Source organism: Geotrypetes seraphini, chromosome 15, assembly GCF_902459505.1.
Source record: "Geotrypetes seraphini chromosome 15, aGeoSer1.1, whole genome shotgun sequence".
NCBI lineage: Eukaryota > Metazoa > Chordata > Amphibia > Gymnophiona > Dermophiidae > Geotrypetes > Geotrypetes seraphini.
The window spans coordinates 8,739,054-8,766,332 of NC_047098.1; the positions used below are offsets into that span (position 1 = coordinate 8,739,054).

At 44.6% G+C, this 27,279-nt stretch overlaps 1 protein-coding gene across 2 annotated transcripts in view; it reads right to left on the reverse strand.

Moving 5' to 3' along the window:
• The window catches only part of KAZN (kazrin, periplakin interacting protein), a 455,715-nt gene that overhangs the window by 379,024 nt on the left and 49,412 nt on the right, over positions 1 to 27,279 (reverse strand). For both annotated transcript variants that reach the window (XM_033921359.1, XM_033921358.1), the window contains exon 2: positions 4,571 to 4,728. In XM_033921359.1, the coding sequence (XP_033777250.1) occupies positions 4,571 to 4,728 (158 nt within the window). The remainder of the gene's footprint in view (positions 1 to 4,570; positions 4,729 to 27,279) is intronic.

Consider the following 27,279-nt stretch of genomic DNA (forward strand, 5'->3'; position numbering starts at 1 on the left):
TATCAAAATGTATTCTCAAGGGCATTTGAAGTAGACTTTAACAAGAGAAGGGAAAGAGGATGAGATTTAAAAACTGCTGTTTTGTGGTTATAATCGAAGCAGTTTACATATTATATACAGGTATCATTTTTTTTGGACCATAAGACGCACTTTTTCCACTCCATAAAAGGGGGTGAAAAAGCAGGTGCATCTTATGGAGCAAATACACCTCCCCCTCCCCCCCCGGGTGCCTTTTTAAGGTTGCGGTAGTCCAGTGCGCTTTCCTGCTGGATGGCTGGCTTTGGTAGCAGAGTGGCTTGATGCAGGAGCGCGACCTTTGTGTTTCCTGCCTGGTCCCGTGCTGCTCATTGATTGGCTGATGTCAGTTAACATCCTGCGTCGTGCCGCTCTGCTATCAAAGCCAGCCGTCCAGCAGGAGAGTGCTCTGGACCACTGCAACTATAGAAAGGTCCCGGGGCGGCTTCGGGCTGCAAGTGGACTGCTTCGGCTGCTGGCGGCTTTGGCTGCGGGCCGGCTGCTTCAGGCTGCGGGTGGGCTGCTTCGGGCTGCTTAGCACCAGACGCACCCCCCCTGTAGAGGAGGACATTTTTTTTCCTTGGTTTTTCCTCCTCTACAGGGGGGGGTGCGTCTTATGGACAGGTGCATCTTAGAGAATGAAAAATACCGTACTTATTTTGTACCTGAGGCAATGAAGGGTTAAGTGAATTGCCCGGGGTCAGATGGAGCTGCAGTGGGAATTGAACCCAGTCCCCCAGGTTCTCAGGTTACTGCACTAACCACTAGGACACCCTAGGCCCACCCTAGCTCCACTCCGCTGCCTGCTTTGGTCGGGCAGGAGGCAATCCGCGCAATTGAGAGGAGGCTTTTCAAAACACGGACAAAGTGCCAGGTTTTGAAAAGCCTTCCAGACCCCTGGGACATGTCCTCAAAAGAAGGATATGTTCGGTGAAATCCGGATGTCTGGTAGCCCTAGGCTACCTCTCCATCCAACAACTTAGTGCTCACTTTTCTCTTGCTTTGTTCGTGAAAGTATCCATCTATTTCAGGAAGCGAAGGGGGATAGAGGCAAAATGAGCCTTTAACTACAATAGCAGAGCAAGGCGGTGTACAATCTTTGGTTTAAATACAAGAAAGGAACTACAAACGTATGTAGGACAGGATCGGACTTGTCCATGCACTCATTTTCTCAATGGTCAGTGGCGAAAGCTGGAGACCACAGAAACGAGACAGAAAGAAGATTGACTCATTTGCGCTTTGGTGCTGGAGAAGGATTTTACGCGTGCCGTGGACCGCCAGAAGAACTAACAAATCAATTCTGGAAGAGATCAAACCAGCTATGGCACTCGAAGACCAAATGATGACATTACAACTGTCTTATTTTGGTTACACCATCAGAAGAGCACGATCACTGGAGAAGGACATCATGTTTGGGGAGAGGGTGACCTGCAATCAGGTGACTGGACATGTTGAAAACAACCATGGGGATGACGCTAGAGGACCTCACCGGACTAGCACAAACCCGATCTCTTCAAGTTGCTAAGACATGAGTCGATGGCACCTAAGTCTACATGCACCTAGACAGTATAGACAAATGACAAGTTCTGGAAACGGCAGCAGTCAGATCCCGAGAGACCATCAGCCCGAAAAGGCTTGCCCAAATAGCCATGTTTTTACTGCTATTTTAAAGGGTTGGGTTTTGTTTTTTTTTTAAAAGAGGATTCACTCTTAATAGTTAAGGGCAGCAAATTCCACAGTGCTGGAGTTGTGAGGATGAAAGCACATTGTCATGCGGATCCTACGTGTGCGAATCGAGGTGCGGGTAAACCTGATGGTCACTTACAGACCACAGTGTGAGGAACGAGGTATACGGGATAATCAAACAATGAAGATATTCAGGTAGACCGTGGCGAAAGGCCTTGAGTGAAGGAAAAGAATGTTAAATTCGATTTTCTGTTCATTTGGAAGCCAGTGATGTTCTTTCAGCAGTGATGAGACATGAATAAATCTACTTACAAGGCAAAGTAGATGGACAGTAAAGTTTTGCAAAGTAGTGAGGGGAAAGCCCAAGGTGAACTGGCGCTTAGGGCAGGAAACTGGGCAGACGGGAGAGTCCGTTTGATGCTTATCTGCCATAATAGTCTTATGTTTTGATGTAGGCCCCTCCTCCTTCGACGGTTTGAGACTTTTGGAACTTTCTGACTGGCATATTGTAATGGGAAGCCTTCCATCTGTCTGTTTGCCCTTTTTGGGATTTGAAATCTGATCAGAGGCAGTCTTCTTCAGTCAGCCATTTTTTTTTGTAATCAACACTCTTTTTCAGACCCAGCAATTACATAATATCTTGAAAATACCCAATCATTTCATCCTGACTTAAATGTTTTTTTCATACCTTTTCCAGTATTACACGGAACGGTTAACAATTTTTCATTTTCAGGAGAGGAAATAGAAGCACCACTGCTCGCATCACACCAGATTATTGACCAAAGCCAAATTGAGACCAGCAGGCGTTTGAGCCATTTGTTTGGATAACCGAGCGCCAAGTAAAATGACACAGCACAAGAAATTTTGAGGCCGACAACATGTTTTCCAGCCTCCATGCCAGAATTGACTTTAACTTCACAATCGCCCATTTAAACTCAGTTGACTCAAGTCTTTTGACATTTTCACCTACACGTTCACCAGTGACACTTCTCACTGACACGTCTTCCAGCTGCACCATTGACATCACATTGATATCACTTTCTCAAACATTACATTCCCCTACAGGACCCCTGAGGAAGAAGTGGTTTTCGAAACACGGACTGTGTTGGGTCAGGTATGTCCTATATCAAAAACTCATGTCTGAATTTTTATTATTGTTATGATTTATTTTTTTTTTAGGTAAGGGGTGGCATTGGAGGCAGGGAGGGTGTTGTATAGCAGTGGGAGAGAGTGGGCATCTCTCCTGCTGCAGGGGGGGGGAGGTGCTGCCATTGCAGGTGGGGGGGTGTCTGCGCTGCCGCTGCTGGGGAGGGATGTTGTGATGCAAGGGGAGAGAATGAGCATCTCTCCCGCTGCATCACAACAAAGCTTTTTTAGCAGTCTCTGATACTGCCATGCCGGGGTTTAAAACAGTGCAGTCACTGTACCGGCACCCCTGGACCAGTCACTTATTTTTGTAGCTCAGACGTCGTTTTTAGAAAATGACTCATCAGTTTTTAAGAATCCACCGGAGGGCTCATTTCAATGTTGAAGAGCCCATTTGCATGTCATTACCAGAGACTGCTAGAAACTTCACTAAAGAGAGAGATAATCCATTTTGATAATCCGCCGCTAAAATGCGTGCAGGTTAAAACATCGAAAAACAGTTTAGCAACGCTGTTAACGTTTTGAGAATCTAGGCCTCAGAGCTATAGAAGGAGCTTAATTGAGTAGACTTGGACCCAATGAAGAAAGAAGCCCTTCACACCTTCCAGCTCTATACTGCTCGGAAATCATACTCCCATTTTCTACCAAACATTTGGAATAACCTACCTCCACACATCAGATCCCTTGAGGGACTTCTAAACTTCAGGAAAGCTTAAAAAAACAAACAAAAAAAAAAAACCACCCTCTCTCTTTGCCTAGCCCTGTCTACTCAACCCCAAACTGTCTTTACTCTCTTTGCCTCTGTGGAATCCTCTACCGACCGCTGCTAAATTATTTAATACTTGTAGACATAGGCCATCCATGTATAAATGATGCCCATTTATTGTATAACGCAGTGGTTCCCAAACCTGTCCTGGGGGACCCCCCAGCCAGTCAGGTTTTCAAGATATCCCTAATGAATATGCATGAGAGAGATTTGCATACCTGTCACTTCCATTATATGCAAATCTCTCTCATGCATATTCATTAGGGATATCTTGAAAACCTGACTGGCTGGGGGTCCCCCAGGACAGGTTTGGGAACCACTGGTATAACATAATTACCTGTCATGTCTATGCTAGGCTAGACTAATCTCTATAGAACATATGCCCTTAGATTGTATTATTAGGTAGATTTCTCAAACTGCACACCTTGATTGTATATTCTACTTGATTGTAAAAGTATAACTCCACGCAATATTAAATAATAGCCCAATGTAATGTTATATTGTAACACTACAATTGTTAAATTATAACCCGTTCTGAGTTATCTGGGGAGGACAGGATATAAAATTAAATAACCAAATATTTTATCCACGCTTACTCTGTACTACCATTTTAATTCGGAAAAAAATTATACTACCGTAGTACAATTAATGACTCTGATCATGCCATATCTTAATGTGAGAACTAAAATAACTTCTTATTGCCAACATAAGATATAGCCTACTCACCAGCCATTTTCCGAGCATGACAGAAAATCAAAAAGATCGCAGCTACACTAGAACAGCCATTTCATGGATGCACGTTCCAATGATATGGATTAGTTTCACGCAAGGACGGGAATCTGATGCTTCTTAGAGTTCAAACCCGTTCAATAAGCATGCAGCTCCAGTGCCAAGTCACTGAAATATATATTATATATTTCACTCATGATTTAACAAATGAAATGATATTGATTTCACCTGTGCATCTGCCAGAAGATGTCTCATCAACGTCATGGACTTCTTCAGCGATTCTCCTTCATCGGGCAGAAATGCATTTTCATTTCCTTCCAGTGTCGTCGACTTGGTCACAACGAAGTTTGAAATCTGATCGCTTAACGTATGCAGCGATTGCACAGCTGTAAGAGGCAGAAAAATATGATTAGCCCACATGGGGGGGGGGATTTGTTTTTTGGACGAAGAAAGCACAGTACGTTTCCATATCAGTCAGACGTCATCTTGGTATCCACTGAGGCAGCTACAGCTTAAAAGATTTTTTTCTACTAGCAAGCCATATAAGACAAAGTCTGCAGCATTTTCCCTTAATGCATGTTAGTTTACTACAACGCTCACTATATATTAATGAGATGCAAAGCATGCAAATGCATGCAAAACACCTCATTGTTACGTACAAATCAAATAAAGTGGTTCGCATTGAACGTCGCAAGCTGTGTTATTCATAGAATAATGTCACCTTTGAGCTGACATTATTTTTTCCCCTCTGGGAAAATCAGGCTATCACATAGGTGTTATTGTGAATTTGAGCAGTACCTTTTGTTCAAAACGTTGAATAGAGTCTAAAAATGGAAGTAGAACCTTGATAAGATGAGAATGCCAAACCTCTCTGCTTGCCTCAGTACTTGTTTGAAAAAGAATTTGCTTACAAGGAGAACCCAAAGAAGGGAAATGGTCTTTCTTTCCATTTAACCTCAAGGTCCCGAGGGATGGGGGTAAAATGACTCCCTCGGGATTCCAAAGGGAGCAATTTTATATAAATGTGCCAAAACGTAGGCACCAAATAGGCATGTAATGGGGCTGATTTTCAAAAAAGATGGACATCCAAAAGACGGTATAAACCAACACTCGGATGTCTTCTAGTCAAAACATCCAAGTGGGCATTTTCGAAACTGACTTTCTGGTCATTTTGTCTCCAGTGCATCTAAATCTTAACGGGACATGTTAGAGGTGTGTTTTGGGTGGGATTAGGCAGGACATTTCAGAGCAATAATCAAACATTTTACAAAATGTTCAGGGCACAACTTGGATGTTTTGGGCTAGACCTGTTTTTGTTTTTGTTTTTTTTTATAAATTTAAAAGTTTACAATATCAAAAGATACCAAGGATAAAGGTTACTTACACCAAATTTTAACAATCATATACAACACAAACATTCCTTTTCAAGCCCACAATAATTAAAGAGGCATACAACTATCTAACTAACAAAAATAAAGAAAACTAAGAATTGGTCTTGATTCCTAAAGAATCTTGACCATTCCAATGAGAATGACATGGTGACAAAATTCATCACCGTTCCCGTCCCCGCGGATAACCACGGGAAATAATCCCATGTCATTTTCTAGTGTCTATTTCAATCTCAATCCTTCTACACCAGCGTTCTTCAAAGCAACGCTTGCGGGTCAGTGGTTGTGCCCAATTATACTCTGATTCTTCCCTCTCTCCTTAAAGAATGACATGAAGATGGTTTCCCGCGGTTATCCGCGGGGACGGGAACGGTGATGAATTTTGTCACCGTGTCATTCTCTATCATACTATTTGGGAGTCTTACATCCGCCTATATTCTCAGTGATGAGTCACTGAAAAACATTAAGGAAGAAAATCATTTCTGTTCTTGAGTTATTAAGAATTGTTGCAATTGAATCAGATCCCAAAATACATATTCAATGTCTTGTAATTTAACAGGACAGTTGCATGGAAATTTTAGGTAAAAAGATGCCTCAAGAGCTAAGACTCTTGTTCTTAATTTCAAAAATTATTTCCTTCTTAATTGCGTAGCTCTTGAGACATCAGGAAAAATTCTGACTAAATCTCCACAAAAATTTGTCAACCTATTTTTAAAGTAAAGTTTCATAATTAACATTTTATCTATCTCACTCATGCATGTTAATACCATGGTGGACCTACTCTGAATAACATCCTGAGTATCTTCCAAAAACTCTGTCAGATTTATTTCACTTGCTACCAGGTGGTCCACCTCCTGGTCGGATTGTATTTTCTTTTGCGGAAGCTAGACCTGTTTTTAAAACGAATAAGGGCCAAAAAGATACCCAAAAATGTGGCCTCCCACACACTCCTCCAGTGGACGCTGACCCCCCCTCCCAGCCCCCAAATACGACAGCTGCAGATACTATAGCCAGTCCTAGTAGAGATACATGAAGGTCTCTTGAGTAGCCTGGTGGGCAACGCAGCGGACTGAAGAAGGGGACCCAGACCCATATGCCAGCGGAGATGTCAGACAAACAATGTACCACTCATCTGGGCAGCAGCAGATGGGCAGTGTTGGAGGCCAAGGATCGCATCTGATGCAACAATGGCGACATCGTCAAATTTATATTGCGCAGAAGAAAGACCCGGCAATCTACGTCTGTATTCTGCCACGAAAACTTAGGACTTGGACACGAGTCAATGGCACCTAACAACAACAGACAGGCGAGTACAGTAGGTTTGGGGGGGGGGGAGTTTTTGAGGGCTCACTATGGGCTCCTTTTAGGAAGACGCGTGGGCGGCTTTATCGCACACAAATTTTTAGCGCGCGCTAATCCACGCGCTAGCCAAAAAACTACCACCTGCTCAAGAGGGGGCGGTAGCAGCTAGTGCGGCCGGCAAATTACCGCGCACTATTACGTGTGTTAAACCGCTAACGCGGCTTCGTTAAAGGAGCCCTATATAATGCTACCAGGCTATCTTATCCCTCGTTTTACTCGGACTTACACTTGTTTGCATATCCCTCAATGAAATCCTGTCACTGTAAAAGGTTCCTTGAGAGAACCTTTTCTTTTCAGGCGGCCAAACTGAATTTCTGGCTTATCAAAACAGTGTTAGAAGCCTCCTCTTAATTTGATTTTAGAAAAGAAATCTAAACTCAATTATTCAATAGGCTGGGTTCTTAATGTATCTTATCATTTCATTTTAAAATTGTCTGTATTTTTCTTACATTGTAAGTATTTCTTCCCATATCGTATGCATTTTAACTTGCCGAATCTCAAATGATTTGTATTGTATGTACCATGCTTAATTGTTGTGGATCGCCTAGAACTTTCGGGTATGGTGGTATATAAAAATAAATTATTATTTTATAATGTACTAGTGTTTTAGCCCGTTACATTCGTTAGAGTAACGGGTGCTAGAATAGCCCCACCAATACCCTGACTCTGACCCCACCCATGCCCCGCCTCTATCATGCCCGGACCCTGCCTCCCACTGACCCAGTCCCACCACCTCACCTTTCACCATTTCCTTTGTACCCTTTTGGCCCTCCTGACAGGGTCTTTACTTACCCGAGGCGGCAGCAGCAGTCCTGACGTCCCAACCTTTCCTCCCTCAGTGCCCCAAAGCAGCAGTGGTCCTACCATTTCCATCTCTTCCTCTCCCCCTTTCACACCCTCTACCAACATTGCTTTCTGATTCTTCCTTTATCCAAGGCCCAGGTGCTCTTCCACACACTTCCCAAAACTGCTCCTCATGGCCCTAAAACATGTTGGAAGGGAAGAGTAGATTCTCTTCCCTCACATAATCAAGCAGCACACATGCCTCCAGCCTGGTAACCCTAAGCAAAAAGATTTCTCATAATCAGTGGCGTGGCGAGGGAGGTTGCACTCCGACTGTTCCCCATCATACCTGTTGGAATGTTCACCAGCATGAGCAGCATCTTCTGTCAGCTGCTTGTGCCAGCCTCAGCTCCCTTCTGACATCATGTCCTGGTCCCATGACCAGGAAGTGACATCAGAAAGCAGGTGGAGATGCTATTCTCGCCAGCAAACATTTCAAGGGGTGTGCGGCAGGGGGTGGAGAGGAGGAGAGGCACCGGCGCCCCCTTGAAGACAGCGCTTGGGGCGGTCCACCCCCTCTGGCCCCTTACTACCCCCCTGCCCACAATAGTTGCAGTTTCCCTTTCTTTCCCCTGAAAGTGAAACTGAAAGAGAATGCCAGGCTCTATGACTGCTTCAGGTAACGTAGTAAATGACGGCAGGCAAAGACCTGAACGGTCCATCCAGTCGGCCCACTAGTTAAACCCATTGAAAATACATGATTAAATTAACTTCCCTCTTCTGATATTTCTGGGTCATAGACTGTAAAGTCCACCTGGTATTGTCCTAGGTTCCAAATGCTGAAGTTGCCATCGAATCAAGCCATTGAACAGTGGTCCCTGATTAATTTTGTAACTTACCTCTAATCCCATCCCTATAATCTACCTCTACTCTTATCTGTACCCCTCAATCCCTTTGTCCTCCAAGTACCTATCCAAAGCTTCTTTGAACCCCTATAGCGTGCTCCTGTTTATCACATCCTCTGGTAGCACGTTCCATCTCTCCACTACCCTCTGTGTGAAAAAGAACTTCCTGGCGTTTGTTCTAAACCTCTCCCCTTTCAATTTGTCTGAAATGATTGTTTTATGTATTACTTGTGTAATTAATAGTGCGTTTTATGCATTGTTTTATGTTCAATTAATTGTATTGCACTGTCAAAGTTTGAAAATCAATAAAGATTAAAAACAAAAAACCCCACATGTTATAAAGCCCCCAAAACAAGGGACCCTCAGTTACTGAAATATAGCAGAATCAGACTGGGTGGCACCATGTTCCTTGCTGAAGGCTGATTATGCATTTTTATACCGTTTGGCTAATTGGTCAATGAAGAAATTCTTCGGAAGGAGCAGTGGCTGAACAAAAGTGCTCAGGGCACTCAGTGTACTGATTGGGTTAGATTTCCCTCGCTCGGCGCCGTACCATTGTTGCTACATAAAAGAAGGGAATACCGAGACCTTTTGGTAACTGTAGCAATTCCAATTCATTCTCATTGACGAAACGAGTTCTTGCAAACTGCTTTTATTGACATTGTCGATGGGGTTTGCACTCCTCGCCCACAATGACAGGGACAGACGGGGGCCAGAGGCAATTAATATGGTCTTCAATAGTGTACTTTTTGTTATTATTACAGCTTAGTGTAAAATCAATAACTAATAGTCAACAGCATTTTACAGATGTCCCAGGGTGATGGAATTAGCATTTCTGAGAAAATGGTTTGCAGAGGGACTTCGTAAAGGAAAGGTTGAAATCATTATCGGTTATTGGAAGTAGACAAGGAGAGGCAGCAGAGCTGAATTTTCAGTGCTATGCAATAAGCTTGATTTCGGAACTGAGCAACCTATATAGAATGCCAAAAAAGGTACCTATTCAATCCGTTCAAAATGTTGCTTCTTGACTCGTATTCCGTGAGAGCCGCTGTTCTCACATTACCCCTCTCCTCAAGCCCAGTATCCAACAGTGGCCAACCCAGGTCCCAAGTACCTGGCAGAAACCCAAAGAGTAGCAACATTCCCGAGCTGAGATTGTGATGTCATAATGCCTCATTCCACCAATGCCTAAGAGCCAACCTCAGCAGTGATGTCATAATGGCTTGATTAGATGGCAACTTCAGTATTTGGAACCTAGGACCCAGAAATATCAAAGAAGAGATAAGTTAATTTAATCATGTATTTTTAATTAGTATAGCTAATGGGCAGACTAGATGAACTGTTCAGGTCTTTATCTGCCGTCATTTACTATGTTACCTGGCAGAAACTCAAAGAGTAGCAACATTCCAGAGCTGAGATTGTGATGTCATAATGTCTCATTCCACCAATGCCTAAGAGCCAGCCTCAGCAGTGATGTCACAATGGCTTGATTAGATGGAACTTCAGCAGTTGGAACCCAGGACAATACCAGGTGGACTTTACAGTCTAAGGCCCAGAAATATCAAAGAAGAGACAAGTTGATTTTTAGTGGGTATAACTAATGGGCAGAATGGATGGACCGTTCTGGTCTTTATCTGCCGTCATTTACTATGTTAGGTATCGTGTGCTCAGCCTGATCTTTGCAAAACAAACCTCTTGGTTCCATTTTTCTCCAATGTCCTCCTAAAAGTTTCTTAGGGTAATACTAAAACATTGCCCATTTTGGTTCCCCTTTCAAATCTCCCTCTCGCTTTGCGCCTCTTGACATTATTGCCATTTCTGTCTTAATACTTCAGATTTGCATAGCTGTTCACCCGTCATTTTCTTCCACTAAACACCCTTCATTCCGGGACGCTGTACAGTTCTAATGAGCAAGCAAGGGAATCTCTCTTCAGCTTTCAAACCCTCCTGCCCGCGTGGAGATCCTACTGGCTTCCATTTTCTTTTAATTTACTGCTTCGTACACCCTGCACCTGTATTAAAGGCATTTCACAAACTTCCAGACAGAAGTAATTTTCTATGCTGTGAATCTAAGTGATGGATGTGCAGCCTGTACTGAGACTCCCAACAAAAGTCCTTAAATGTAATACCTCATGCAACACACTGGGGGAAATTAAAGTGAGAGATCCACGGTGATTGCTGCTCCTTGACGTTTGAGTAAAGGCTGTGTGAAGAGTGGCAAGCTACAGTTCAGCAATTTACATCTGCAAATGAGCCATTCAAGCTGCTACCTGCCAAGTGCCAACTGGTAAGTAATTGCACTTAAAAAATAAACCTAAATTTCAGTGGTATGGCTGCAGCAAGCTTCCAAGCAGCAGCCATGTTTATAACCCTAACCTCAGCGAGCAGAGGCCGTCTGGGCATGTGCAGGACTTGGTGGTGGACCATGGGATAAGACCTGGGTACTGGATTAGAAATGGGACCAAAAAGAGACGGGGAAGAAGATAAAGAGTTGAATTGGGCCGAGAGCAATTATCTGTGGATTGCTGGACTTTTGCAGTTAGCGGGTGGGCTGTGACTTTCGTAGTAAATGACAGCAGAAAAAGACCAGCATGGTCCCTCTGGTCAGCCCAGGTTTTCTTGGCCTAAATGAGTGGGCCTAAGGAAGATGCCTACTCGTGCCTATGCCAATCCATGTCCAAACTCACCCCTAACGATGGTTAGTTGCCAGTAGGCACCTTGGTGTAGATGCCTACTGATCTTTTAATGGGGCTTTCAATTACTAGCGCTGCTTAAGCCAGCTTAAAAAAAAAAAAAAAAAATTAAGTTAGGCACTAGAGAATGACACGGTGACAAAATTCATCACCGTCCCCGTCCCCGCAGATAACCGCGGGAAACCATCTTCATGTCATTCTTTAAGGAGAGAGGGAAGAATCAGAGTATAATTGGGCACAACCACTGACCCGCAATCTTTGCTTTGAAGAATGCTGGTGTAGAAGGACTGAGGTTGAAACAGACACTACAGAATGACAGTCTCTGGTATCCAGAGCAGATATTGTGATGTCATAATGCCTCATTCCACCAGTGCCTAAGAGCCAATCACATCAGTGATGTCGCAATGGCTTCATTATCCTTGGCTCACATAAGAATCAGAGTATGAATGGCCACAACCACTGACCCGCAAGCTTTGCTTTGAAGAATGCTGGTGTAGAAGGACTGAGGTTGAAATAGACACTAGAAAATGACATGGGATTATTTCCCGCGGTTATCCGCGGGGACATGAACGGTGATGAATTTTGTCACCATGTCATTCTCTATTAGGCACCTAGATCGGCTGGGCATGCTGATCTAGGCCCCTAACTTTAGGCATTTTATATAGAATCAGGGCCTTAGTGCACACTCTGGGGTCCAGGGAGCTCTTCGGGCAGGAGAGAGGCTCAGTCGCTTCTGACCAGTCCTTTGCAGTTCCAAAATGGCACCCCCTAGTGGTAATCTCACACGACTGCTAGGAGGTATACGGAAGATCTGACGCCTAGCGGTAGTTGTGTGAGACTCCCACTAGGGGCACTATTTGGGAGCAATGGACTGGGCAGAAGCAACTGAGCATCGCTTCTGCCCAAAGGGCCCCCTGGACCCCAGAAGACCTTCTGGACCACTGAAAGACACCCACCCTGAACCACAAGTGAACGTGGTATGGGGAGGGGGAGGGGCTTCAAACTCCAGGGGGACGTGGGGCTTGAGTTGGGGGGGGGGCTTTGAGTCATGGGGGATGAGTTGGAGGCTTGAATTGGGAGGCCATGATCTAATGGCCCGGGAGCATCTGGCAGCAGCTTTGTGGGCTTATGTTGCTGGGCCATGAGAATAACGCTGCTTGCGTAAACTTCTCCCTCCGTATTCATGGTTTCTGCACTCGCAATTTTGATAATTTGCAGTTTTTAGCTCGCTGTCTCCTCTCCCCCAATTTATGTCATCCATGACTGCAAATAAAAATTTTGGCGTGTTTTTCCAAGCACTGATTCCCGGCACCGCGTTTTGCCTCTCCTTCAGGAACAGGCCAGGTCTCCCACCATATTGTTCGCTGTTTCACCATATTCACGATGGTTTTTAATAGAAAACAGCAAATAACATGAAAAAGTTATTCGCAGTTTTTAGCTTGCTGGCTCTTTCCCTTCCCCCCCCCCCCAAAAAAAAATTAATCAGCTTGCATAGAGAAATCGCCGATTCACAGCGTTTACGGAGAAAATCACCGATTCCCAGCACCGTGTTTTGCCTCTCCTTCAGGAACAGGCCAGATCTCCCACCATGTTATTCGCAGTTTCACCATATTCACGGTGGTTTTTAATAGAAAACCGCGAATAACATATGAAAAAGTTATTTGCGGTTTTTCTGTATTCGCGGGTCTGTTAACCCCCTATCACCGCAAATACAGAGGAAGAAGTGTAGCAATATTCATGGGAAACGGGATTCAGCAACCTGCGATACTGGGCTACCACAGATTGCTGAATCCCACAGGGCATCAAGACACGATAAAGTACAAACCTTAATGAATTCCCTCCTTAGTCTCCTCTATTCAATGCTGGTGCACAAACAGGGCCCGGCGTTGAACATTAGGATATAATCTAGCCATTGCCGGATGAATAATGGCCAGATAGTTTCCACCAATGAACAGCCAATCCATATATTAATCACCACTGATTAATATATATAATAATTAATTAATAATTATAAATAATTATAATTATAAATATTTATAATATTTATTATATATAATATTATAAATAATATTATATATAATATTATAAATTTATTATATATAATATTATAAATATAATATTATAAATAATTATAATTATAAATAATTATAAATAATAATAATTAATATAATATAATAAATACAAGCAGTACTTGTATTTATTTGATTTTCTAAACACTGTAGCTCAGGCTAAAAAGTCCTGCTGGATACAGAGACTGAAAATTGACTCAATCATGGTTATTTTATGACTTTATACATCTTTTGAGTGTATTGATGGGTGGTTAATACATTTAAATAAATACATAAAGGTGGGCGGATTCAGTCACTTAGCTCTGCCAAGCTGCACAGTAATTGCCAGCCTGAAAAGATTTGACATGACTCTTCCCTGGGTCCTGAGGTTTCCAGGGGGAGGATATTAGATTTTCACCTTCCATTCTAGTATGGAAACATTTTTCACAAATGAGCACCAAACGTGGGTCAGGACATAGAGGCCTTGAGGTAGATCTGAAGGGTGGAATTATGTGCGCATCATCCGAGTCTATTCCAAACTATTACTGTTACGACTATTTACAAAGCGGCAGTAGCGATTTCCCCCTTGGCAAATGCTACGGGCTCCGCCCCTGCGGCTTTGCAAAAGGGGAAAGCTTTTGTTTGAACAATCTCTCAACATAAATAAATGATTTGAGGCCACAAACGGACTCAGAGGACAAGCCCAAAACAGGTGCCTCAAAGAAGCGCTAGGTTCTATACCAGGGGTGGGCAACTCTGGTCCTCGAGGGCTGGAATCCAATCGGGTTTTCAGGATTTCCCCAATTAATTTGGACTGGAAGTAGTGCATGCAAATAGATCTCATGCATATTCATGGGGGGAAAAACCTGATTGGATTCCGGCCCTCGACGACCGGAGTTGCCCATGTCTGTTCTATACATCCAATACAGGTATCGACAGTATCTAAGGCCATCTGTTAAGAGTTTATGGAGATGTTTGAGAGTATCTGTAATATTTGGGAATTTTGTTGGATTCTGAACTGTTGTTTAAACCACAAGTGAAGACGGTTGTACAAAAGACATTTTACAGATTAAAATTATTGAGATGACTGAAGAGGCTGTTATTGGATGATAATTTTTAGCTCTGTGTTACAAGTGATAGGTGTATCCATTTTTAGATTACTGCAACTCTATTTAGGACTAACATTGACAACATGTCATTCGCTACAGGTTGTTCAAAATACGGCAGCATGATGAATGTTACCAATTTTGGGGAGAATCTGGTTTAAGGTATCTACTTTCCGCCCCAAGCGCCTCTCACCCTCGCTACGCCACTGTGTGGGTCCTGGGTTGGCTACTGTTTGATACAGGATACGGGGCGTGATGGACCTTTGCTCTGTCCCAGGATGGCAATTCTTAAGTTCTTACTGTCTTAACAGTGGCTGATAATTCAGTCAGTATAACGCTCTGCTACTGATACTGTACATTAGAACATTCAAAACCCGGTCCCTGCTCAGATGAGCTCTCATAGGAACACTGTAGATGACAGCAGATCAAAATTTGCACGGCCCATCCAGTCTGTCCCACAAGATACACTCATAGCATAAGATGTGATGCAATCTACTCGTATGCATATCCGACCTTGAGCTGTCCTTGCCATTTTCAGGGGAACAGACCATAGGAGTCTGCCTGGTCCTGGCTTTATTCCCCAACCTCTGCAGCATTAAAGCCCGCTGCAGCCCATCTAGATCTGCGGCACAGACCATAGAAGTCTGCCCAGCGGTGTCTTTAATTCCTAATGACTGGAGTTGCCATTTTAGTCTTCCTGTAGGCCTTCGTGTGGCTCGTGAACCACTGAAATCCTCACAGCTTGATGGGGCTGTCTCCAAAAGAGGTGGGTGGGGGGGGGGAGTTAAACAGAAATAGTAGGAAGCATATGCAAATACTTGACAGTGTTACTGGCACACGGCTCGAGAGAACATGATGTCATAATTCTCTTAGAGATAGAGCATCCTACAATATGTTAAAATTTTCACGTGGAAGAGAAACAAGCACGTACCAGAGCAGCAAAAAGGTTTGTTTCTCTTTACCTACGGCTCAGTGCGAGATATAATGACAGGTTTGTGTTGAGAAATCATCACCATATTATGAGGCCCGAACTGAATAAAGTCATGAGATGATCGCATTGAAAACACAGTTGCTATGGTTGCCATCTGTTCTATTAGAGAACGAAAAATGCAGAGGGGTGGTGCGTACGAAAAGCAGCAAAGTTACCCCGTGCGATGGCCGTTTTCTCATTGCACAAAAAGGTACGGGGGATCAGTCCGGAATAAAGCCCCAATTTACTGAGCGTGAGTAAAGAGGCAGGGCTGTTTTTAATCTTCCATTTGCAACGCACCAGAGTTAAGACAGATTTTATAAAAGAGTATCCGGAAAGACAAGATTGTGCCCTGGTCTGATTTGGTCCAAGCAACTGCGTAAGGTTTTAAATGAAGCAACTCTTCCTTAATGTCGGAATCTAACATAGTAGCATAGTAGATGACGGCAGATAAAGACCCGAATGGTCCATCCAGTTTGCCCAACCTGATTCAATTTAAATTTTTTTTATTTTTTTAAATTTTTTCTTCTTAGCTATTTCTGGGCAAGAATCCAAAGCTCTACCCTGTACTGTGCTTGGGTTCCAACTGCCGAAATCTCTGTTAAGACTTACTCCAGCCCATCTACACCCTCCCAGCCATTGAAGCCCTCCCCAGCCCATCCTCCACCAAATGGCCATACACAGACACAGACCGTGCAAGTCTGCCCAGTACTGGCCTTAGTTCAATATTTAATCTTATTTTCTGATTCTAGATCCTCTGTGTTCATCCCACGCTTCTTTGAACTCAGTCACCGTTTTCCTCTCCACCACCTCTCTCGGGAGCGCATTCCAGGCATCCCACCACCCTCTCCGTAAAGTAGAATTTCCTAACATTGCCCCTGAATCTACCACCCCTCAACCTCAAATTATGTCCTCTGGTTTTACCATTTTCCTTTCTCTGGAAAAGATTTTGTTCTACGTTAATACCCTTTAAGTATTTGAACGTCTGAATCTGGCTCAGATGTAAGCATTGCTGCCAACTGCTTGTGCAGAACATGCAGGCGGGATTTTATTTATTCATTATTTTATTAGAATTTCAATGCAAACAAAAAAAAATAAATGAAGGCTATGATATTCAGCCCAGCTACCTCCCGTGGGCTGTGACTATCCTGGATATTCAATGCTGAGGCTATATCTGGCCACTGGCATTGAATATCTCAGGTTGAGTTTGCTGCCTTGGAATTAGCCGGATAAGTTGTTTTTCATCCCACCCTGGCATAGGGCTAGGGTTGCCAGATTTCCTCTTTAAAAAAAAAGAGGACACCTGGCCCTGCCCCATTCCTGTAAGCTCTGCCTTAACTGCACAAGCCTCAAAAACTTTTGATTTTAAAGTGTTTGAGGCCTGTGCAGATGAGGACAGAGCTTGCAGGAATGGGGCAGGGACAGGAAAATGAGTCCCCCCTTGGAGACGGGGAAAAATTTGTCCCCGTGTCATTCTCTAATTTTGACTACACTCCTGCAGGAGTCCCATGGCAGCTTCTTCCATTCCTGTGGGAATCCCATACAACTTCCATACCTGTGGGATCCCCGCATCCCCATGCAGCCCTCCATCCTGAGCTTTCCTGAACCGAATGAACATTTTTACATCTAGGCAAAACAAATAAACCACTTTGCTGTATATACGAACAGGGGAATGTTAAATATTTTAAACTAAACTGCCAACTAGTCACTTTATTTCTGCCCTCCACATCTCTGTGATATGTTTAGAAAGTTACCCGTGCCCTAGCAGGATCTACAGAAAATCAAATGGCTGTGCTTTTAGAGGGCACATTATCGACAGCATTTTTCCCTGTAGGAAACAAGAGTTTCCAAGTGATTGCACCCGATAGATTGATGGTTCAGAACATAAAAGCCATTGATGGATGCATTCTACATCAAACAGAAAAGAAACACAGAAACTTCAAATAAAGAAGTGATCCATTTGCAGGAACACTTTCCAATTAATCATATATTATTGCTGATTTAGCTATAAATTTCTCAAGAACTGAACAATTTTTTTTGGGGGGGGAGGAGAAACTGCTCGGAAGAGCATACAATCTAACTTGGACAGACAGACATGACTTATAGGGCTGGGGATGCAGAAGCCAAGGTGAGAGGAGTTAGGAGTCGAAAGCACTCTCAAAGAGGTGGGCTGACATTTATAGACGGTACCTACTCAGAAGAGCTTATAATATAACTTGGACAGACAGACACGACATATAGGGTTGGGGATGCAGAACCCAAGGAGAGAGGAGTTAGGAGTCAAAAGCACTACAATACCTATGAAAAGGAATGAACAAACAATTATCATCATACATAACAGACATAGATGAAGGAAGGAAAGGGAATAATAATTCAATAACAACATAACAAGAGAGAAAACTCCTAGAAGCAAAGTTACTGAACAGATGGGTATTTAACAAATAGGTAAGTTTTAAGTACTTTTCTAAAGGTGAGGTACTTAACCCCCTCTGTTACGAACGCATAGCGCTGGTTTTAACACCGGCAGCGGCGGTAACTGCTCTGACGCTCAGAGTCTATGAGCGTTGGAGCAGTTACCGCCGCTTCCGGAGCTAAAACCCGCGTTATGCGTTCATAAAAGAGGGGGTAAGTTCTGGTCTTAAGGGTGCTGGAAGGTCATTCCAGGTTCTGGTAGCTGCAAACGTGAAGAGGGTGGTGCAATTATAATTCTAGAGTCACCTTTTTATATATATAGAATCTTACCTCAGAATAGCTAGAGGCAGGTGGCATTAGTTCCTGCGTTTGTGAATTTTTCATAGAATTAAATCATTCCTATGCTCTTGCCACGATGATGATTAAAAACATCCCACCCCCTGCCTTCCAAACACAGTTCCACAACGCAAAGTAATTTCTTTGATGAATCCTCTGCACTTCAGCTGGGCCAGCAAAACCCAGAAGGGGTTAATGTTCATACCACCTGTGCCAGCACAGCACCTAATGAGGATTAATGAGGACACCCATCTGACACCACTCCAGGAAGATGTATTTGAATGTCTGTGATGTTCATTAGAAATAGGATAATGGGCTCATTTGATCTAGAAATAAAGGATTTCCTACTCTTCTTCATGCACATCGATGTTGAAGGGAGTAAATTCTTGAATTTACAGATGCGTTGCCAGAGGATGTGGTAAGAGCGGATAGCGTAGCTGGCTTTAAGAAAGGTTTGGACAAGTTCCTGGAGGAAAAGTCCATAGTCTGTTATCGAGAAAGACACGGGGGAAGCCACTGCTTGCCCTGGATCGGTAGCATAGAATGTTGCTACTCTTTGGGATTCCGGAATCTTGATATTCTTTGAGATTCTGTATGGAATGTTGCTACTCTTTGGGTTTTGGCCAGGTACTGGTGACCTGAATTGGCAACCGTGGGAACGAGCTACTGGGCTTGATGGACCATTGGTCTGACCCAGTAAGGATGTTCTTATGTTAAAACTTCAGAGCAAAAGGGAAGGGAACACACTAAAGCATGGATCGCAAAGTCCCCCAAATCAGTGCTACACACTGCAAGCATTTCTGTATAATTTGTGGGCAATGTACAGCCGGTACTATCAGTTATATGGTCCAAATCTTTATCTTTAAAATGGGACAATCCCACCAAATGTGTCCCACCTTTACTTGAGTAACCTCTCCAGTACAATTCTGGAGATTTGGAAAATATTTTACTTTATGGAACCAGAGAATTGGATCGAGGCAGTGCGCTAGATGTGGTGTATTTAGATTTTAAAGAAAAGAAGACGGTCCTCGCCTAACACAAACAGTACAGAGAAAGAGGCAAGGGAGGCATCCTGTCAGCCAAAAGGATCATCTTTATTCAGACTGAAGGTCCCAACAAGGATCTAAGTTTCGGCGTGTATAAACAACGCCTCCCTTAGGGGATACTGACTCAAGGGTCAACTTATGGCGCGCTGCTTAAAAAAACCATGACGAAGCGCTCTTTCGTAGCCGTGTAAAGCAAAATTTCAAACAACGCTTTTCAGCGTTGATTGAAATTTTGCTTTACGAGGCTACGAAACTTGGATCCTTGTTGGGGCCTTCGGTCTGAATAAAGATAATCCTTTTGGCTGACAGGACGCCTCCCTTGCCTCTTTCTCTGTATTTAGATTTGATCAACGCCTTCCAAAAGTGTTCCACACAGGCGTCTAATAAATAAGCTGAGAGCCCTCAATATGGGCCCCAAAGTGACGGACTGGGTCAGGAACTGGTTGAGTGGAAGGCGACAGAGGGTAATGGTCAACGGAGGTCACTCTGAGGAAAGCGACGTTGCTAGGGTTACCAGATGTCTGGGGGAACCCAGTCGTGTCTTCTTTTTAGAGGACTTGTCTGGGTGCCTAGATGAACTTTCCAAACTCCGGTAGTTTGTCCGAGTTTCAGAAAGCCCCCGACCTCCCTGCTGCATCTGGAGGGCCTCTGAGCATCCACACATGCTCGGAGGCCCTCCAGACGCGGCCCGGAGGTCGGAAAAGAAAGACGAGGCTTTGTGGAGGTGGCGCCGGAGGCAGAACAGGGCAGGGCTAGATACGGGACGGGGCCCTGTGTCTGGGTTTCTCCGTGGAAAAATCTGATAAACCTAGATGTTACCAGTGTTGTGCGTTCAGCTCTTATATCTGATCTTTTTAACATTTTTGTAAGCAACATTGCTGAAGGACTGACTGGTAAGATATTACCTCTTTGCGGATGACACCACAATCTGCTATAAAGTAAACACCCCTGATGGTGTGGAAAACATGAGAAAGGACGTAGTGACTCTTGAGGAACGGTCTGAAATTTGGTAGCTAAGATTTAGTGCTAAGAAATGCAAGGTCATGCATTTGGGCTACAGAAACCCGACCCAACGGTATAGTTTAGGGGGGGTGAAAAACTTTTGTACACGAAAGAGGAGCAGGACTTGGGTGTGAAAGTACGTGATAATCTTATGGTGACCAAACAAGTTGAAAAGGCGACGGCGAAAGCTAGAAGGATGCTAGGGTGCTTGAGCAGTAGGAAATAGGAGGTATTGATGCCACTGTATAAGTCTCTGGTGAGACCTCATTCAGAATATTATGTGCAATTCTGGAGACTGCGCCTTTAAAAAGGCAGGCGAAGGGAGATATGATAGAGCCATTTAAATATCTATGTGGCATAAATGCACCTGAGGCGAGTCTCTTTCATTTGAAATGAAGCTCCAGAATGAGAGGGCATAGGATGAAGTTAACCCTTTCAGGACCAAGGGACATATTTGTCCCATAACTTTAAAATCCTATAAATTTTGATTGGGATAGTCTACAGTTCTAAATTTGATATGTACGGATTCCATATGATACTGCCTTTATGTAAACAAACTGGTTCCGACATTCATTCATTAGCGTCGTTGCCAGATTGACGAGAAGATTCACTTGCCACACTGTCCATAAGCCAGAAGTTTGATTTTTTTTTTTAAAAAAAAATAATGATATTTCACAAAAAAAATCAATTTTTTGGCATCTGCAAGCCCTTTTTACCATAAAAATGTCGTCAAAACCACAAAAATTGGCCTACAATCCTTATGGTCCTGAAAGGGTTAAGAGGCGACAGGCTCCAGAGTAATCTAAGGAAATACTTTTTTTTACAGAAAGAGTGGCAGATGCGTGGAACAGTCTCCCGGAAGAGGTGGCGGAGACAAAGTCTTTCCGTCTGAATTTGCCACCATTTTCTGGCTCCCTGACTTCCTCAGAATTTGTAGAAGCAAAAATCTCCGAACGCGATTTCATTTCAGCACACATGCCGGCAGCGATGGCCCTCCCAGCATGCCGCTGGCAACAGGGTGGCAGCCCGGGGGGAGCACGGCCTTCGCTCCACCGACTTTCCCCGGCTCTCCCCTGTTCTTTCCGATGTCGGGGGAGTTTGCTGCCTCTTATTGGGTGTGTCGGGAGAGAGGGGGGGGGCGGAGCTACCCTGCAGCGGCACATTTCAAATGCTGAACGCTTGGGAGCATCGGCCCTTTCCTCTCCTTCTTCAGAATTTGTAGAAGCAGAATCTCCGAACGCGATTTCATTTCAGCGCCTTTGCCCATCACAGAACGTGAACCACATCAGACTCAGACCGTTCTCTAAAAGGAGAGAGGATCTTGGATTGTGCTTTTCTTCATTAACTTCAAAACGAGCATTCAAAGACTTTTATGTCTTGCATCTTTATGACTCTCCTCATTACCTTGTTTGTCTCAGCGATAATGAGGTACAAAATCTGTTCTCGTAAGTGGTTATAGGTCATACCTCACTGCAGCTCATATCTTAATGTCTTTTGGGGAGGGCATGGGAAGTTTGCTAGATCACACAGTGGTTGAAAGTAAATAATTCAGGGCCCGATATTCAACCAGCGGTAATCAGTGTTTTCCTGACCACCGCTGGTGTTAAACCTGAAAATCAATGCCAGGCCATGTTTGGGACAGGCTATCGAACCATCTAGGAGCTGTTTCTGGCTGGTTAAATCGCTTTGAACATAAACCCCTCAGTGCACTACGTGCTGCCATTCTAACCTCTCTGACCCAGGCAGTGACATAGCGAGGGTGGGAGGTGCCCAGATCAGTGGCACCCCCCTCCCTCTTCTTCGCCCCCCCTCCTCCCCCTAGTGTGGACGTCAACATGATGACATTACACACAAGGGCTTATGTTGACGTGTTGACATCCACACACCACAGAGGGCCTCCACACATGGCCCTGAGCTCGGGGAAGGAGACACAAGGTTTGTGTGTGGGCGGGGCTAGAGGCAGAAAGGGGCAGGACCAGATGTCCTCTTTTATTAAAGAGGACATCTGCTAACCCTAGCCTTGCATGAATTTGTGTTTCTTGGCTTAGCACTTGACAGTGTTTTGATCGTGCAGATGAAGGATCACATATCAAAGAGAAATGGCAATCAGGGCCTAATTTGTAGCCAAAAAGGAAATGTGGAACCTGGAGGACGAGCCAGGACAGGGACGACAGACGGGAGGCTAGATTAGGGAGCAGTGCCATTCTCCACTCTGCTCTAGGCATTCTGGCAGGGATGGGATAGAGCAGAAACTCCTGCCGCTCTGGAGGCTGAAGAGAAGCGGCAGGACTGTGTTCCAGGCCATTCCCTCAGAAATTAAGCCCTGGAGGTAAATGAGAGATCAGCTCTAATGCTTTTTCAATCTTAAAACGAATCATTAGTACAGCACACGCCATATGTAAGCAGTGCCATAGAGACACGTAATAGGTAGTCTCTACTACTTCAAGCTTCAAATCTCCAGTAGTGAAGGCAGATGAGACTCGCATACAGGAAATAAGAGGATTTGCGTCATCAGGGGTGAGGGGGGCATGATTTTTGTCCGGAGAAACCTGAACACATGGCCTCGCTCCCTTCTGCCCCTAGCCACGTCCCATCCCGCCTCCAGCCCCGCCTCATCCTGCCTCTAGTCCGACCCCCTGCAAAGCCTCGTCTTTATTTTCCGACCTCCGGGCCGCATCTGGAGGGTCTCCGGACAGGCGCGGATGCATGCGACATCATCCACACGTGCTCAAAGGAACCTCCAGACGCGGCCGGGAGGTCGGGGCTTTCCAAAACCCGGACAAACTACCGGGTTTTTGGAAAGTCCGTCCGAGCACCCAGACAAGTCCACTAAAAAGAGGACATGGCTGGGTTTTCCTGGACATCTGGCAAACCCCAGACATGATTGACCCCCTCCCCCCACCAAAAAAAAGAAATGAAACTAGGTGGATTACAGTTGGGAATAATTGAAGAAACTGCAAGTTTGCCCCCCCCCCTCCTCTTTTTTCAAGCCGCGATAGAGGTTTTTAGCACAGGTTGCTGAGGTAAGTGCTCCGACGCTCATAGGAATTCCATGAGCGTCGGAGCATTGTGTGGGATTCAGGATGATGGAGTCAGGTAGAGATTGGGAGTGGGATTGAGGTAGGGTTACCAGGTGTCCTGGAAAACCCGGAAATATCCTCTTTTTAGAGGACTGTCTGGGTTCATGGATGTACTTTCTTAAACCTGGTATTTTGTCTGGGTTTTGTAAAGCCCTGACGAGCTGCGGCCGTAACTGTAGGGCCTCTGAGCATGCATGGATGACGTCGCACACATTCGCGCATGGTTCAGGCCCTTCAGACGTGGCCGGAGCTCATCGGGGGAAAAGATGAGGCTTTGAGGGGGCAGAGCTGGTGGCAGAATGGGGTGGGACTTGAGGCAGAACTGAGCAGGGCTGTAAGCGGAATAAGGCGGAGATGGGGCAGGGCCATGTATCCAGGTCTGTGAGGTTCCAAATATGGTAACCCTAGACTTAGGATCAAGGAGTCGGGTAGAGATCGGGGGTGGGATTGAGGATCAGGGGGTTAGGTGAAGATTCAAGCAGTGGCCAAAGAGCGTTGGGCCATGATTTTGAGGATAAGGGAGAGCTTCTTCTGATAGAATAGACTTCATCTTAACCAAGGAGGAAGCAGGCTGCTGACACTAACCTCTAAAAAGAAGATAGAGCAGTTTTCAAACTAGTAACCAGCGCTGTAGCAGGACAGTGTGGCCACACAGGGTGCAAGGGAGGCAGAGGCTCCAAAACCGAGTCCTGTCCATTGCTTTCCCTGCTTGGCTGTGACTCAGCGGGTGGGATAGGAGATCAAGAGGGCATTTCACACAGGGCACATTTCCAGCTCGGGACAGTCCTGCCAGGATAGGTCTATGGGAAAATTGGGTCGGCAGAAAGGACCGATTCCATAGACAGTGCATTGTAGGTGAGGCTTGGTACAGTTATCAATCAAACGTTAAGCACCATTTATAGAATCCCGTACAGAGGAATCTAGGCATCCTTAGGTGTCGCTAGGCATCCTAGAGATAGGCGTCCAAGTTAGGTGCCAGTAAATTAGGCCCAGTAAAACCTCGCCTAAGTCAACCACGCCTATTTTTTTTTGGTAGGTGTTGGAAGATGCCTTCACATAGGCGTTGCTTGGTGATACACAGAATTCCATGCCTAATTTTTAATTTTAATTTTTTTTTTTTAAATTAATAATTCAATTAACTGCACTGATGTGCTCACTTACTACGCCATTTAAGCTAATTGATTTAATTTAGGTTAGGCGCGGATTTTAGTTAGGCGTCATTTTGTCCGGGTTTTGAAAAGCCTCCGCAAATGACGTTGGGCAGGGAGGGAGTCCGCGTGTGCGCGGATGCCATGCGATGACGTCACGTCCACGAGTGCGTGCGCATGATGTCATCATGTAGCATCCGCACATGCGGGGGTTCCTCCCTGCCCAACAAGAGTAGGCAGCGAGGGGCGGGGCTAAGGTGACACTGGGGGCGGGGATAGGGCATTACAGGGCAGAACTGGGTGGGCCTTGGGGAGGGGCTAGGGGTAGATAATGGACTTTTAACACTCATGTTACAGCCAAGCCTGTTGAAATGAAAGAGCATAACCTCTATTAATTGTGTGTAGTTGTCTGCCTTCTTGTTGCCAATAAAGTTTTTACACAACAAGAACAAATGAAGATCAGGCCCATGATTCGATTTCATTCACTGATGTTATGAAATATAGGTCATTTATAAGTTGTCTGATCTGTGGACCATTGAGAATTCCTGCCTTCAGTTTTTCCATTCTAAATCCTGGAAACATATGCGCTATGTATTCAATGCATAAACCATCTTTATTCAAAGCTTTTACAAATTGTTTCATCAGGCCTAGCTGTATATATAGTGGTGGCAGAATGATTCTCTCTTGTGCGACATTTTGTCCTCCGACCACCACATATTTCCTTCGGAGGCCAATCTTTTCTTGCCCAGTGTGCATCTTTGGCTCTACTGGATCATAGTCAAATGCTCGCAAGACAAATGCACGAAGTCAAATACACGCAGTCATTTGAGCGCAAGACAATGATTGTATTGTTCCTGGAGGATAAGGGGATAGAGGGGTACAGATAGAACTTGAGGTAGGTTGTAGAGGTGTTCAGAAACCACTTCACAGGTCGTGGACCTGATGGGCTGCCGCGGGTGCGGACCGCTGGGCGAGATGGACCTCTGGTCTGACCCAGTGGAGGCAACTTCTTATGTTCTTATGTATTGCCACCGACTCCACTATCCCAAAGACATAAATCTAACCATTTCTAAGAAACTAGAGCTGATGTGGTCTATCCAATACAATTTTCTGAATCAGCGCCCCAAATGACCCCAGAACAGGTCAAAAAAACTAAGACACCAATAATTTATTTATTTTTTTTTTTTGCTGGCCTGTGTACCGTAATTATTGCAAAAGGTAGACCAAGAGAAAAGTTTGAAAGAAATGGCAGCCATGTTTCATTTGAATCATCTGCAGCTTTACGTTGATAAGGACTGAGAGTAAGCAAAGCACATCTGCTATTGAAATGTTTTTCTCTGCCTTTCCTTCACGACCCATATACGTCTCTTCTAACATGCAAAGAAAATTACAATGAGCAAAGAAAAAAGCAAAGAGATTTTTAAAAAGACGGCTGTCCTCCGAGAAACTCTGCACAGGCAGCGATAAATCGGAGAGCGCGTCCTCATGCCACATCTCGCCGAACATGAAAAGAGTCAACAGCAAAAGTCCTAAATCACAAGTACTATAAGCTTCACTGACTCGCATTTGACAAACCAAGAAGCCCTGCTTATCTTTTCTTAAGACGTCACCTCAAAATTCTGCTGCTTGTGTGTGAATCATTCGGCTCTGCTTTCGAATGTGCTGCAAGACAATATTTGCCATTTTGAGGATTATGGAAATTTATTCTCAGCAAATAAATAATCTTCTGCCACGTTGCCTCATGTCTGCACAGCCGTCTTAGAAGTCTGTAGTCTAAGTAGCTAATCCTTAGGCCAGATTCGTTTGTTCCCCCTCCCCCCTCATAGACATTGAATGAAATTCCTTTGTAAATTTAAGCCACTATATTTAAATTATTACATTAAAAAAAATCAATATCCTTACACTTTGGGGTCAGATTTTAAAATAATATTGCGCATGCAAGTCTCTCTCTCTTTTTCCTACTGCCAGTGTCATTAATTCAAAGTGATGCATCTTGGTTATGAAATCAAAGCAAAACACATTTATCTGTTGCAGAGAGAACGGATTTACATCCAAATAGCCTTTTTGCATGCGCATAAAGTTCAGTTGCATTGCCAGAGACAGCTGGGGCCAGATTCCATAAATGGCGTCTAGGTTATGCACCATAAGGCACTCCGATTGGGGACGCCTAGTTGAGTTCCACGAGGAGCTCAAAACTGATTAATGAGCTCAGTGCCGTAGCGAGAGTGAGAGGCGCCCCAAGTGGTGGTGCTCCTCCCCGCCCTCTTCTCTGCCCATCTCCATACTCTCCTTCCCCTCCTGTCGCACATGTGTCACTTTCCTTTCCCTGTACCTCTAACATTCCAGGCACAAGCAGCAACCCCCAACCTGCTGTCACACCAGCGTCTGTTCTTCTGACATCACTTCCTAGGCGCGGGTCCAGGAAGCGACATCAGAGGAAGAGCTGATGCTGGCACGACGGCAGGTTGGGGTTGCTGCTTGTGCCAGGAACATTACAGAGGTACGGAGGAAGGGAAGTGGGTGGGAGGTGGGAAAGGAGTGGGGCAGGGGGTACAGAGGAGGATGGATGCCTGTGCCCTCACCAAGATTCCCCCCTAACTACACGCTTAATTGAAATGGTAATTGACTGTGCCAATTAAAGCTCATTCAAAAATTAAA